The sequence below is a fragment of the Hylobates moloch genome, unplaced genomic scaffold (assembly GCF_009828535.3).
Source record: "Hylobates moloch isolate HMO894 unplaced genomic scaffold, HMol_V3 SCAFFOLD_20, whole genome shotgun sequence".
NCBI classification, from domain to species: Eukaryota; Metazoa; Chordata; class Mammalia; order Primates; family Hylobatidae; genus Hylobates; species Hylobates moloch.
The window spans coordinates 35,812,226-35,827,255 of record NW_026652295.1 but is presented as its reverse complement, the minus strand read 5'-3'; the positions used below and the strand labels follow the sequence as shown (position 1 = coordinate 35,827,255).

The 15,030-nt window shown below is 46.6% G+C and overlaps 2 protein-coding genes and 1 long non-coding RNA gene across 6 annotated transcripts in view; 2 read left to right on the top strand and 1 right to left on the bottom strand.

Moving 5' to 3' along the window:
- Positions 1-13,791, top strand: part of TMEM217 (transmembrane protein 217) — a 34,550-nt gene extending 20,759 nt beyond the window's left edge. Inside the window, exons 2-4 of one of the 4 annotated variants that reach the window (XM_058432181.1) lie at positions 6,400-7,015; positions 9,511-9,536; positions 12,983-13,102. In XM_058432181.1, the coding sequence (XP_058288164.1) occupies positions 6,411-7,015; positions 9,511-9,536; positions 12,983-13,008 (657 nt within the window). In that variant the 5' untranslated portion in view covers positions 6,400-6,410 and the 3' untranslated portion in view covers positions 13,009-13,102. Of the gene's footprint in view, positions 1-6,399; positions 7,016-7,391; positions 8,118-9,510; positions 9,537-12,982 lie in introns of those variants that run through there. The other 3 variants (XM_058432182.1, XM_032140229.2, XM_058432180.1) reach the window with 3 other exon arrangements.
- LOC116459639 (uncharacterized) overlaps positions 1-15,030 on the bottom strand; it is a 33,992-nt gene that overhangs the window by 15,375 nt on the left and 3,587 nt on the right. The window contains exon 2 of the long non-coding RNA XR_009211263.1: positions 6,352-6,518. This is a non-coding gene — a long non-coding RNA (uncharacterized LOC116459639). The remainder of the gene's footprint in view (positions 1-6,351; positions 6,519-15,030) is intronic.
- TMEM217B (transmembrane protein 217B) lies at positions 13,010-13,791 on the top strand. Its single transcript, XM_058432183.1, has one exon. It carries the CDS (start codon positions 13,010-13,012, stop codon positions 13,520-13,522), a length of 513 nt encoding a protein of 170 aa, XP_058288166.1. The 3' UTR covers positions 13,523-13,791.

Genomic DNA, 15,030 nt, shown 5'->3' with positions numbered 1-15,030 from the left:
TATCTATCTATCTATCTATCTATCTATCTATCTATCTATCTATCTATCTATCTATCTATCTATCTATCGAGAGAGGGTTGTTTTTAACTGTATGTCTTTAGTACTTTTTCCACTTGACATTACATTGTTAAGATTCTACCATATTTCTGTATGTTGCCACAGTTGGTCCTTTTGACACCTGTTTAACACTCCCATTGTGCAAATATGTAGCAGTTTATTCATCTTGAAACCATTCTTTACTGAAGTGCCTATAACATTCTTATTGATTTTCTCTTTTCTGGTTATTAACTGGTCTAATTCTGTTACATTCAAGCTTTGCATATGATTCTAGCAGTTTTCCAACATCCTTTTTAATGGCTGCATGAGGTCCTGAATCTTCTGCAAGATTTGCAATAATTTCTTGCAAATGACTTGCCTTGTGCTGTGTGTTGTCAGATATTTACATTGGGCTACCAGGGAGAGGCTGACCAATAAATATTTTGACTTGATGGGGGCTTGGTGCACGCAGAGAGCCCTTCGTTTCAGCAAGGAGGAACGTTGCGGGGCTGAGGGAGGTAGGGAATGTCAATTCACTTGTGAATATTTTCTTGTCATGATGACTTTTGTTTCCCTGGGCAACCTGGCAAATGCAGGAACTTTGATTGTGAACACTCAGATACCCAGAAGTCCCTACATCTTGGCAAATTCTTTAACACTTCTCCCACAAAAGGTAGAATCTAATTCCTCTCCCCTTGAATATGGCCTTGGTGACTCACTTCTAAAGAATAGCGTCCAGGAAACGTGTTGCTATGGGACTTCAGAGGCTAGAATAAGAAAAGGTGATACAACTTCCATCTGGCTTGCTCTTTTTGGGACACTCATTCTGGAGAAGCCAGTCATCAGGCTGTGAAGGAGCTCAAAGGAGCCCACATGGAGAGACCATGGAGAAGCCCTCGTGGGTGGGAACTGAGGCCTCCAACTGACAGCCAAGAACAATCACCAGGCATGTGAGTGAGTCTTCTAGGAGAGGCTACAAAGTTTGAGGAGCAGTAGCAAGTCATCCTGGACATGCCCTGTCTAAATTCCCCACAATGTACAGAATTAAGCTAACTGTGCTCTTTGTCTTTTTTAATGAGCTGCATGTGGTAGTGTGCACCTGTGGTCCTAGCTAGTTAAAAGGCCGAGATAGAGGCCGGGTGTGGTGGCTCACACCTGTAATCCCAGCACTTTGGGAGGCCGAGGCAGGTGGATCATTTGAGGTCAGGAGTTCAAGACCAGCCAACATGGTGAAACCCTGTCTCTACTAAAAATACAAAAAAATGAGCCGGGCATGGTGGCGGGCACCTGTAGTACCAGCTACTTGGGAGGCTGAGGCAGGAGAATCGTTTGAACCCAAGAGGCAGAGGTTGCAGTGAGCCGAGATCGTGCCACTGCACTTCAGCCTGGTGACAGAGCGAGATCCTGTCTCCAGGAAAAAAAAAAAAAAAAAAGGCTGAGGCAGGAGGCTCTGTTGAGCTCAGGAGTTTGAGTCTGCAGTGAGCTATGACTGCATTACTCCATTCTGGCCTGGGCAACACAGCAAGACTCCATCTCTATAAATAAATATATAAATAAGAAAAATAGGCTAGGCGCAGTGGCTCATGCCTGTAATCACAGCACTTTGGGAGGCCGAGGCAGCAGATCACCTGAGGTCAGGAGTTTGAGACCAGCCTGACCGACATGGTGAAACCCCATCTCTACTAAAAATGCAAAAATTAGCTGGGCATGGTGGCGCATGCCTGTAATCCCAGCTACTTGAGAGGCTCAGGCAGGATAATTGCTTGAACCCAGGAGGCAGAGGTTGTGGTGAACCGAGATCACGCCACTGTATTCCAGCCTGGGGGAAAGAGCAAGACTCTGTCTCAAAAAAAAAGAAAAATATTTTAGTTGAGTATAGAATCCTAGGTTGGCAGGGGTTTTTGTTTGTTTTGCTTTGTTTAGCACAATTAAAATATTATTCCATGGGATTTTTGTTTCCTGTAGAAGTCTATAACTGTTGGTCTTTTAAATAAAAAGCCCATTGGCTGCTTTTGAGATTTTCTTTTTGTGTGTGGTGTTCCATAGTTTGAGTACCATATGTTTTGTGTAGATTTTCTTTCATTTATCCTTCTAGCAATCAGTTAGGTTTCTTGAATATGTGCATTGATTTTTTTTTCAGTTGTGCAAATACTCAGCTATTTTCTCTGTAAATATGCTACCCCCATTTTGTCTCATCTCTCTTTCTCTATCAGAACATCTTATTATATCTTTCATGTCTCTTAACTTCTCGTTCATATTTTCCATCTTTTTGTCTCCCTGTGCTACATTCTGGATAATTTCTCCTGATTTATCTTCTGTTTCCTGGTTAACTAATTATTCCTTAATCTGTGTCCAACCTGCTACCATTTATGTCCACTGAATTTTAAATTTCAGATACTGAGTTTTTCATCTCTAGAAATTCTATTTGGTTCTTTTTCAAATCAGCTAGTGATGGCAGTGGCTGCTGCCGTCACTCCGGCTGTCACTCCAACTGCAGCAGGGAGGCGCGGCTGGGGCTGCACACTCTATGGAGCCGGTGGAAGCCCAGCCCCTTCTGAGTTAAGGCGGGAGCTCCCCGGGTGCTACTGCAGCCGCCCAAACCACAGCCGTAGACTCCACCGCCCGCTCTACGGAGCAGGCAGGAGCCCCGCCCTTTTGGGCGGGCTGCAGCTGCGCAAACTGTGGCTGTGGATCCAAGCCTCCCTGTGCTCTTAGAGGAGAGCCAGGAATAGGCAGGATCTGCCCTCCCAGGTGCAGCTGCAGCTGCCAGGACCCACGGCTGCAGACCTGGGCCTCCCACTTCACTGAGCAGGCAGGAGCCGGGGACAAGTAGGAGACCCGCCCCTTGCGAGTTGGCGGGGCGGGACCTCCTAGGTGCAGGACCCGGGCATCTCTGCAGCCTGCACCCTCGGGGGCCCCAGGAGGACCCCCTCCCCGGCCTCCTCCCGTCCGTGCAGGCTCCAGGATGTCTGCTCCCGCAGCTTGGCCTCTCTCCAATCCCAGCACCAGTTCAAATCTCGGAGCCGCGTTGGGGCCGAGCCTTGGGGGCCATGAATGGCAGCGGGAGGCACATCGATTCCCGGGTGGAAGGGGGCGGGTCCTCAGTAAGGCCCCACCCTCAGGCCAGGGAGAGCCTGAAGGCTGGGGCCAGGCCGCCAGTCCTGCAGACCTAAGTGGGAACTCGTGGTGCCTCTTCCAGCCTGCCCATAGCCCCCCATGGACCAATCTGCATGCGCTTCCTCCCTTCTGAGGTCCATAAAAGACCTGGGCTTAGCCAGAGCAGGGCAGAGGATGGCTAGAGAACGAAGAGGGCAGAGAGATGATAGGACTACCAGCTGCAGAGAGGAGCTGTCCTCTCTGCTGATAGCAGGAGACAATGGGAGGACCAGCTACAGAGAGGAACTACCCTCTCTTCTGAGAGCGTCAGAGACCTGCAGAGACGTCAGGACTATCAGCTGCATAGAGGAGCAACCCTCTCCAGGGCCTTCTCCCTGCTGAGAACAGCAGATATCGGCATGACTTGCCTACAGAGCGGAGCCACCTACTGCGAGTCTCCTTTTAGCTGATCTGACACTTAAAGCTCATCTTCATCTTGTTTACCCTTCACTTGTCTGTGTACCTCATTCATCTTGGACACAGAAGAAGAACTCAGGCAAAGGTGCCGCTGGCCACAGAGGTTTCTGACTAGAAAATTGACACCCCAGAGATCCTGTAACACTAGGTCATTTTCTATGGTTTCCTGTTTCTTCATATATTTTCAGTTTATCTTTTATTTACTTTAATGCAGTAATCAAAGGAAATTCTGACACATGCTATAACACAGATGAACCTTGAGGACATTATGTTAACAGAAATAAGCCAGTCACAAATGCTATAAGATTCTACTTACATGGCTAGGTGGGGTGGCTCACTCCTGTAATCCCAGCACTTTGGGAGGCCGAGGCAGGAGGATCACCTGAGGTCAGGAGTTTGAGACCAGCCTGGCCAACATGGCAAAACCCTGTCTCTACTAAAAATACAAAAATTAGCCAGGTGTGGTGGTGCACTCCAGTAGTCCCAGCTACTTGGGAGGCTGAGGCACGAGAATCGCTTGAACCCAGGAGGTGGAGGTTACAGTGAGCTGAGATTGCACCACTGCACTCCAGCCTGGGCGACAGAGCAAGACTCCATCTCAAAAAAAAAAAAAAAAAAAAAAGATTCCACTTACATGACATATCCAGAGTAGTCAAATTAATAGAAACAGAAAGTAGAATGATAGTTTCCAGGAGCTGGGGCAGGGGGAAATGGGAATTTGTTGCTTAATGAGTGTACAGTTTCAGTTTTGCAAGATGAAAAAGTTCTAGAGATTGTTTGTACAACAAAATGAATATACTTAACACTACTAAACTGTCTACTTAAAAATGGTTAAGATGTAAAATTTTATCTTGTGTATATATATATTATATATCTGTGTATTATATGTGCATGAATTATACTACAATAAAAGTAAAACAAAAATTTTAAGTAACGCAAAAATATAGTAATCATAGTTGTTTTATGATCAGATATTACTGCAGTTCCGTTGCTATCTGTTGTTTCAGCTGGTTCTCACAGTGCCTTATTCCTTAAGTGCTTAGTTATTTTTCACTATGTACTTGTCATTGTCCCTGAAAAATTGCTGATGAAGATTCTTAGAGGATGAAGACCAGCATAAAAGTACAATCCTCCAGAGAGGATTTGAATTTGCTTCTGCCAGACACTTAGACACACTTTCAGTTTAGGACTACTTTAAACTAGATTTATAACTTAAAGTTAAAAAAAAATACTTCATGTAACATGGGCTATAAATCTACAAAAAAAAAAAAAGGCCAGCTATGATTACAATGTCTCAAGGAGAGTTTTCTCCCCACCTGCTCAGTGTAGTTAACAAGCCAACTTTTCTTGGAGTTTCCTGGCAGAAAGACGTAGGCGAGGTTTACTTCTGATTCACCTTTCCTCTAATCGTAGGCCTTTGGGGATGCGCACAACTAATATAGGAAAGACTCCTCACCCTGGTGGCCCCTGAGCTTTGATTTCGTTTTCTTTACCCTGCATTGCTGTCGTAATGAAATCCAAGTTTGCCTAGATTGGCAAATAACCTCAGAGCAAAATTTATTTCCTTCCACTTGGGCAGCACTTCTATACTTTATATTTTTAAACTATTTTATCCCGCATTTTAAGTTGCTTTTTAGCAACATGTCAGCCCAAATAACCTAACCAGTCAGAAGTCCCTCTACTTTATTTCCTGTTTCATTGACTTACGCTCTTCTACTTATTTTCTTCCTCCTACTTTTGTATAGTTCTTATTTTCCCCTCTAACTTCTTGAGTTGAATACTTAGCTCATTATTGCGTTTTCTTTTCTATTAGAAGGCTAGTCTATCCTAAGGCTCTAAATTTCCTTTAAAGTATACATCTTTCATTGTAATCCATATTTTGATATGTAGTAGAGAAGTGATTGCCCAAAGCCGGTTGGCGTCCACCTGTTTTTATCATCTCCACCCAACAGGGTTCTTGTGCTGCCCTGGTTATATTCTGAAACATCTGCACTCAGGTCTGAACAAGTACAGGCAATTTTCACCATCTGGGCAGCAATGGAAGCCCAAGGCAATGCTAGGAGAGTTAACAGCATAATTTTTTTTTTTTTTTTTTTTTTTGATACAGGGTCTTGTTCTGTCACCCAGGCTGGAGTGCAGTGGCATGATCTCAGCTCACTGCAGCCTTGACTTCCTGGGCTCAAGTGATCCTCCTACCTCAGCCTCCTAAGTAGCTAAAACTACAGGCATGCACCACCACACCTGACTAATTTTTGAAGGGATGGGGTTTCACCATGTTGCCCAGGCTGGTCTTGAACTGCTGGACTCAAGCAATCCTCACACTTTAGCCTCCCAAAGTGCTGGGATTACAGGCATGAGCCACCGTGCCCAACTAAGAGCATAATTTAAGCCATCTTTTTCTAACTCAGCTTATTCCAACACTGGCTACATATGAAAATTACTAGGAAGTTTTGAAAAATACTGCTGCCCGGACCCCAACCAGAGAATGTTGTGATTGGTCTGTGGTGGGGCCTGGACTTGGGTACTTTTGGTGATTCTAAGGTGAATCCAGGGTTGAGAACCACTGCTGTAATTTTATCTGGTCATTGCCACCAACTTGACTGAATCCTCTCTCTTCCCCACCCCCAATCCATTTTAAACAGCCTGTGTCTTCCCAAGGCTATAGTTCCCCAGTTTTCATATTTCTGTCTATATTTCTCCAAAGTAGATTTGGGGAAGGAGGCAGAAACCCTGGTAATTTACCATGTTGGCAGGAACTAGAATTCTCCCTCATGTTGTTTGTCTTCACAGGAGGTCTCAGCATGAAACAGCAGCAGTGGTGTGGGATGACTGCCAAAACGGGCACCGTGCTGTCAGGGGTCTTCACCATCATGGCCGTAGACATGTATCTCATCTTTGAACAGAAGCACCTAGGGAATGGCAGTTGCACTGAGATCACACTAAAGTACAAGGCTGTAAGTGACATCATAAATAACTTCATCATCTGCTGGAGTTTTAAAATCGTCCTCTTCCTGTCTTTCGTCACCATCATCATCAGCTGCTTCCTCCTGTACTCAGTGTATGCCCAGATCTTCAGGGGCCTGGTCATCTACATTGTCTGGATTTTTTTCTATGAAACTGCAAACGTCGTAATACAAATCCTCACCAACAATGACTTTGGCATTAAAGAGGTCAGAATCATGCGCTGGTTTGGCTTGGTGTCTCGTACAGTCATGCACTGTTTCTGTATGTTCTTTGTCATCAACTATGCCCACATAACCTACAAAAACCAGAGCCAGGGCAATATAATTTCCTACAAGAGACGAATTTCTACAGCGGAGGCTCTCCACAGCGGAAATAAAAGATTATCAGTTTTGGGTGGGCTCAGTGGCTCACACCTGGAATCCCAGTACTTTGGGAGGCAGAGGTAGGTGGATCGCCTGAGGTCAGGAGTTCAAGACCAGCCTGGCCAACATGGCAAAACCCCATCTCTACTAAAAAAAATAGAAAATTAGCCAGGCGTGGCGGCACACGCCTGTAATCCCAGCCACTAGGGAGGCTGAGACTGGAGAATCACTTGACCTGGGAGGTGGAAGTTGCAGTGAGCCGAGATCGTGCCACTGCACTTCAGTCTGGGTGACAGAGCAAGACTCTGTCTCAAAAAAAAAAAAAAAAAAAAGTTAGCAGCTTTATCCACCGCTATAAGCAATCATGTTGGCCCTTTTCTTTCCCCTGAGAGGTAGGTGTCTCAGGTTCCCAGGGTAGTTCTATTTCCTTTTTTTCCCCCCACTTTTGCTTAGCAGTTCTGCAAGTAGAGACCCTACTGCCACTCTTTCAGGAGAACATGGAGAGAAAATGTGATTATAATCAAAACTGGAACATCCTGCTCATTGAGGGTATTTAGTTAAAGGATATTGTGATTTATCAAACCTTCTGTGAACTCCACCTTTCTATCACCTGATCGGTCAAAACGAATGGAAGAAGATGAAGCCGAATTGCAGTATGGCAATCCTTTCTTCTTGGCATCTTCATTAGCCTTCAACCCACAACTCTTTAATTTAACCCTGGGATGAGCAAATCTGTATTTATACCTCAGATTTTTGTAGCACAAAGGATACTGTTGGCCCTGGGGTGGGTTTGTGCTATGATTTCCCCACTATATCTTCTGTTTTATTCCAGATAAGAAGAAGAATAAAAATAGAGAAAATTCGTCCTTCAATTTATGTCTTGAATTTCCCCACCCTTCCCAAATTTGTCAAGGAGTGGGAAAGCCACCTTCTTAATCAAAAGATACATGTTAAACATATTTCTGTATCTGTTGCTGTGCTGTACTCTCTAGTGTGAACACTGTACTGAACATTGTCTATACACTGTATACAAAAATATATAAGATATGAATGACTATGAGAATTTTGTAGTTTAGTGGAAGAAAGTAAATCATTGTTTATGAATCAATTAGCCAATCATATAAGACAGTATATGATTACATACTATCATAAACAAACAGACATCACTTTGCATTCAGGTTCAGAGACTGTCTGATGCACGTTTTTTATTTTTGAGACTGAGTCTGGCTCTGTCGCCCAGGCCAGAGTGCAATGGTGCGACCTCGGCTCACTGCAACCCCGCCGTCCCGGGTTTAAGAGATTCTCCAGCTTCAGCCTCCTGAATAGCTGGGATTACAGGCACAGGCCACCATGCCTGGCTAATTTTTTTATTTTTAGTAGAGACAGGGTTTTGCCATGTTGGTCAGGCTGCCCTTGAACTCCTGACCTTAGGTGATCCACCTGCCTCAGCCTCCCAAAGTGCTGGGAGTACAGGCGTGAGTCACCCACTGCTGCTATAATAACTGAGTAATTTATAAAGAGCTGAGATTTATTTTCTCATACTTTTGGAGGCTAGAAGTTCAATATCAAGGTGCCAATAGGTTTGGTGTCTGGTAAGGGCCTGCTCTCTCTGCTTCCAAGATGGTGCCTTGTTTCTGTGTCCTCCAGAGGGCACAAACACTGTCCTTGCGTGGCAGAAGGGATGGAGAGGCAAAAGAAACTAGCTAGTTCCCTCCCGTCCCTTTATAAGGTCACTTATTCCATTCATGAGGGCTCTGCCCTTTTGATTTAATCACCTCCTAAAGGCCCCATCTTTTAATGCTGTTGCATTAGGAATTAAGTTTCAATATGAATTTTGGAGACAAACAGTCAAACCACAGCTCTCACCATTTGCCAAGCTGTCCTCATCACTGTCTTCCCCACTCCCATCCTAAGTGTTCTCCTGCCCCTGTGCTTCTCACCTCAGAGGATAGGCTGTCCTCCATCCAGGTGCTCATCCCAGACTCCTCCTCCCACAACCCCAGGCCCCAAATCTGTCCCCCAACATCCCTCTGCTGCCTTACTTCACCTTATTTCCTTCCATAGCCTCTCAACTGCTCTACCTACCTCTACCTTTGCTTCCTTTCTGACCCATGGCCCTCACAGCAGCAAGAGATTTTTCTAAAATGCAAATTGGGCCAGGCACAGGGGCTCACGTCTGTAATCCCAACACTTTTGGAGGCCAAAGCGGGCGGATCACTTGAGGTCAGAAGTTCAAGACCAGCCTGGCCAACATGGTGAGACCCCTTCTCTACTAAAACTACCAAAATTAGGCAGGTATAGTGGCAGGCACCTGTAATCCCAGCTACTCGGGAGGCTGAGGCAGGAGAATCGATTAAACTTGGGAGATGGGGATTGCAGTGAGCCACAATTGTGCCACTGCACTCCAGCCTGGGCAACAGAGTGAGACTTTGTCTCAAAATAAATAAATAAATAAAATGCAAATCTGATTATGTCTGTCTGTCTGTCTGTCTCTCTCTCTCTCACACACACACACACACACACACACACACACGCACACATACACACCCTGAAGAATCTCTCCTTTGCCTTTCAGAGAAACATCCACAAGGCTGGTAGCAGGTAAGAATCCTTCCTGATCTGGCCCCTGCCAACCTATACAGCCTTCCCCTCTGCTCAAGCCAAGCCAAACTTGCTGTTTCCAAAATGGCTTTTGCCTGTCCCTGTGCCTACCCCTTGGTGTTGTCCCCTTTGCTGGGGGTGAAGTCCCTCCTTTTTCTGCCTAGTTGATGACCATGTCTTTTTTTTTTTTTTTGGATCAGTGATAATAACTCAATCCTCTATTTGACAAAGAAGAGGGAGAAGGAAGAAGAAGAAAAAGAAAGTGGGATAAAGGATCAGAAAGGGAGGAAAATAGAAAAAATTAGAGTATGACTCCAGGGTAGACCTGTTTTGTTGTCACTGAGTTGGTTGGTTAGTTTGTCTGTTGTATTTTTCATGTTTCGCCATGTTGGCCAGACTGGTCTCGAACTCCTAGCCCGAAGTGATCAACCCGCCTCGCCCCCCAGAGTGCCGGGACCACAGGCATGAGCCACCACGTCCAGCCCCCACATTGCTTCTGGCCTCCGTGGTAGACCTCCCAGACGGAGCGGCCGGGCAGAGGCGCTCCTCACTTCTTCCCAGACACGGGGCGGCCGGGCAGAGGCGTTCCTCACTTCCCAGATGGGGCGGCCAGGCAGAGACGCTCCTCACTTCTTCCCAGACGATAGGTGGCCGGATGCCCATGTCTTTTAAGACCCAAGCTCGGCTATTGCCTACTCCACAAGGCCTCCCCTGATTCTCCTCCAATGATTTTCATCTCTCTCATTGTTACATCTTGACAACACTGAGCCATCTCTTCCTCTATCACATTTATCACATTGCATTGTAAGTTTTCTTTTCTTTTTTTTTGAGACAGAGTCTCGCTCTGTAGCCCAGGCTGGAGTGCAGTGGCGTAATATCAGCTCACTGCAACCTCTGCCTCCCGGGTCCTGGTTAAGCAATTCTCCTGCCTCAGCCTCCCAAGTAGTTGGCGCGTGTCACCATGCCCAGCTAATTTTTGTATTTTTAGTAGAGACAGGGTTTCACCATGTTGGTTAGGCTGGTCTTGAACTCCTGACCTCGTGATCTGCCTGCCTCAAGTTTTCTTTTTTCTTAATTAAAAAACAATTTTTATTCATTTATTTTATTTGTCTAGCTTCCACACTAGCCTATTTACCTGTCTGTCTCCAGTGCCAAGCTCAGCCCCCAGCACCTAGTAGATACGCAATAGATGTTTGCTAAGTGAGTGTTGAATGAATAGAATGTACCAGAGGATCTTGGCTAGTGGCAGAAAGAGAAGTTAGGCCATTATTATAGTGACCCAGGAGAGAGGTGCCAAGGGTGGAGACCAAGGCTGGGGCAGCAGAGCTGTGGAACCAGTGGGGTTTATATAGAGATTTCCTTGAAACTCGCAACATAGACATAAAGCAAAGGAATAAAACTGTGTGGTTCAGGGCCCTATTTTTAGACAATTCAGGTGAGTACCCCGTGGGTAGTGGCTGCTCTGGAAGCTGCTCTGTGAACCTAGCAGAGGTGAGGTTTCGTTGGTGAATGGGGAAGCATCAGTGCAGCTACCCAGCAGACAGCACACTGCCTCCCTCCTGGGCCCTCCAGGTTCTAGGGTGCACTGAGAGTTTTGTGTATCTGGAGTCACACAGGTTTGGGAGGATGGTGGGGAATAAAGTAGAAGAATATTTAGGATGAATCTGGAAAACATTATGCTAAGTGAAGTAAGCCAGATACCAAAGGACAAATGTATGATTCCACTTACATGAGACACCTGGAGCAGGCAAATTCATAGAGACAGCAAGAAAAATGGTTAGTAGGGAGCGGGGGAAGAGGGGAATGGGGAGTTGATGTTTATAATGGGTACAGAGTTTTTGATGGGGATGATGAAAAAGTTCTGGAGATGGCCGGGCGCGGTGGCTTATGCCTGTAATCCCAGCACTTTGGGAGGCCGAGGCAGGTGGATCACTTGTGGTCAGGGGTTCAAGACCAGCCTGGCCAACATGGTGAAACCCTGTCTCTAATAAAAATACAAAAAATTAGCTGGGCATGCTGGCGCACGCTTGTAATCCCAGCTACTTGGGAGGCTGAGGCAGGAGAATCGCTTGATCTTGGGAGGCAGAGGTTGCAGTGATCCAAGATCGTACCACTGCACTCCAGCCTGGGTGACAGAGCAAGACCCTGTCGAAAGAAAGAGAGAGAGAGAGAGAGAAAGGAAGTTCTGGAGAGAGAGCGAGAGAGAGAGAGAGAGAAAGGAAGTTCTGGAGATGGATAGCGACATGCTTGCACGACAATATGAATGTACTTAATGTCACTGAATTGCACATTCAAAAAGGGCTAAAGTGGTGAATTTTACATTCTGTATATTTTACTGTATTTGGAGTTGATCCAGTGAGTGAAGAGGAGGGGGCTGGAGGGAGGCGAGTGGCAGCCTGTCTGTGCTCTGCCTGGCTGGACAGGACCCATTCTGGTCACCTCAGAGAGAGGCCAGGTCAAGCTTCCAACAAGTTGTCCCCCAATGGACACTTGTCAGCCTAAGAACAGCCCTGTGTTCTCCTCATGTGTGACTGTGGTCCCTTCCTTTGCCCCACAACAGAGGTAGCTCGCCAGTGTAGTGAATGACGAGGAGAGAGGTTTGCTCGGGAGTCCTCTGAATTGGGAGCCAGTAAGAAGGAGATTCAGGTTGTGGAGGAACGTTTGCGCTGTAGGCCCAGCCTGCTCCAGCCTTAGGTCCCCCACTATCAACATGCCCTCAGCAGGGTCGGCTTGGGCGCCAGGTTCCTGCTCCCTGCCGTGAGTTGACCTCTAGAGCTCAGGTGTAACCTAGGTTGCAGCTGGAGGTCTGCCTGCTGGGCCTTCACCTGCACGATGGTGGTTTATTGTTAAGGCATCTTGGCCCTGGGCAGAGTCTTGCCTGGATCCATAAACCTTTACCCATTCCACTCCTGCTGGCCAAACCCTGTGACTTGGGACAAGGCTGGGCCATGGCCAGGGAGCAAATCAGGGAAATTTCTAAGGGCTTGGAAGGAAAGAGTAGCGGGGGCAGAGGATGTCAGGGATGATTCCAAGCCCTTGAGGAACCATGAGAGTTTTCTGACTTCAGAGAAGCAAACTCCCCAGATGGGAGCTTTGTTCATACCATCATTATCCTCAATACGGGAACCTCTGAATTCCCACGAACCTACATCAACAGGAGCACTCTTTTTGCCACTTTAAAGCAAAGCTGAAGCTGGAACAGCAGAATTGGAAGCTACTTAGGAAGTCTTAGGCCAGTGATACATTCATTTCCCAACGATGTGGTCACGTCTAGCTAGTTAGGCCAGAGCAGGGGCCAGACCCCGTGTCCCTTAACTTCCAGCCTATTGCCTGTCCACACACCATCATTGCTCTTAACTCTCTGATTTATATCTAGTGACTTGGGGGATTTGTCTAAGGCTATCTCTGCCATCTTGTCACGTGTCTGTATGATTTTCTTCCTGCAGGAGGTGCTCTGGTAAAACAAGTATAAAATGAATGTCAGGATGTTCTCCCTCATGGTGGGCATCTTCTCTGTCCTCAATACCATCCAGTTCTTCATCTTTAACCTGAACCAGAAGACAGACATTGGCTGTGAGGCCAAGTTCAGCATCTACGTGGACTCAAAGTTGGAGCTAGTCACTTGGATCCTGTTCCACAGGGCTAACGTCAGCACTGGCCTCTCCCTCGCCACCATCATAATCAGCTGCTTCCTCCTTTATTGTATCCACAAGAATATCTACATGGGGCTGCTGATCTATGCCATGTGGATCATCACTTACCAGCTCATCAACTTCTCCACAGTCCTGCTCCTCAACAGGGTCATCAAAGATCACTTCAAGAAGCTGAGTTACTTGCACTGTATCTTCCAAATCTCACACATGCTCCTGCACTTTCTCTGTCTGCCCTTCATCGTCAAGCATGCATACAGCCTTTACAAGGAATCCCAGACTGTGAGCAGGAAACGCCGCCACCGGCTCTCCTCCACCATTGGAATGAACTGGTGACTACCTGTCCGTCTGGGAATGTTGTACCAGAAGTTAAACTGAACCGTGCCAGGAAAGGTGGGAGGGAATGGTGCTCCTCAACAATGGGACCCTCCCTGCCCTGCCTGTCTTCTGTTGATGCTGCTTGGTTTGTCAGGGCTTTTGAGTTTTATGCACTGAGGAATGATTATCGGGAGAGGGCAGGTTGTGAGGATCAATTATTTTACAGATGTGTTGTGTGACCTGTTTTAGCAGTTAATGATATGTGGCCTTGTGCTTACCTAACCATCTCACTGGTGTCTGTTTTTGCCTCTCACTGTCCCCTCTCCTCTGCACTTCCTTAGTTTCTAGTTCTTCCTTTATCGGTTGGCCCACAGACGCCGGTTCTGCTGAGTCCTTTGGAGCAGTGTTGTCCAATAGAACTTCCTGTGGTGATGGAAACGTCCTCTATCATGTGTGGCAACTGAGCACTTGGAATGTGGCTATTACAACCCAGTAACCCAATTTTAAATTTTATTCTTTTTTAGCTAATTTCCATTTCAATAACTATGTATGGCTGGCTCAAGACTAGCCTATCGGCCCAGCATGGTGGCTCACGCCTGTAATCCCAGCACTTTGGGAGGCCAAGGCAGGTGGATCACTTGAGGTCAGGAGTTCAAGACAAGACTGACGAGCATGGTGAAACCTGCTCTCTACTAAAAATACAAAAATTAGCCGGGCGTGGTGGTGTGCGCCTGTAATCCCAGCTACTCGGGAGGCTGAGGCAGGAGAATCGCTTGAACCCAGGACGCAGAGGTTGCAGTGAGCTGAGATCGTACCATTGCAGTCCGGCCTGGGCAACAAAAGCGAAACTCCGTCTGAAAAAAGAAAAAAAAAAAAAAAAAAAAAAGACTACCCTATTGGACAGCACAGCCTTCTGGAGATTCACTTTACTCCTGCAGTAACCACAGAAAAGACCCCTTTCTAGAGTCATGCCTCACCCTGCTTCCCTCATACTTTCCAGAAAGCAATTTCTCATGTTGGTTCACAATAACATAGCAAGAAGAATCCCCATTTAAGAAAGTGCCAGGATTTCTCAACTGAAGCACTATTGACATTCTGGACTGGATAATTCTGTCCTGTAGGGGACTGTCCTTTGCATTGTAGAATGTTTAGCAGCATCCCTGGCTTCTACCTACTATTTGCCAGTAGCATCCACCTGTCCCTCATGCTGTCATGACCAAAAATATCTCCAAGGAATTAAGCCCAGCCATCCCCTCCTGGGCTGGTGGATTATGTACTTTTCAAGTCAGATAATAAAACAGGATCAGCTGGGCAAGGTGGCTCACACCTGTAATCCCAGCACTTTGGAGGCCGAGGTAGGTGGATCATTTGAGGTCAGGAGTTCGAGACAAGCCTGGCCAACATGGTGAAACCCCGTCTCTACTAAAAATACAAAAATTAGCCGGGTGTGGTGGTGCCTGTAATCCCAGCTACTCGGGAGGCTGAGGCAGGAGAATCGCTTGAACCCAGGAGGCGGAGGTGGCAGT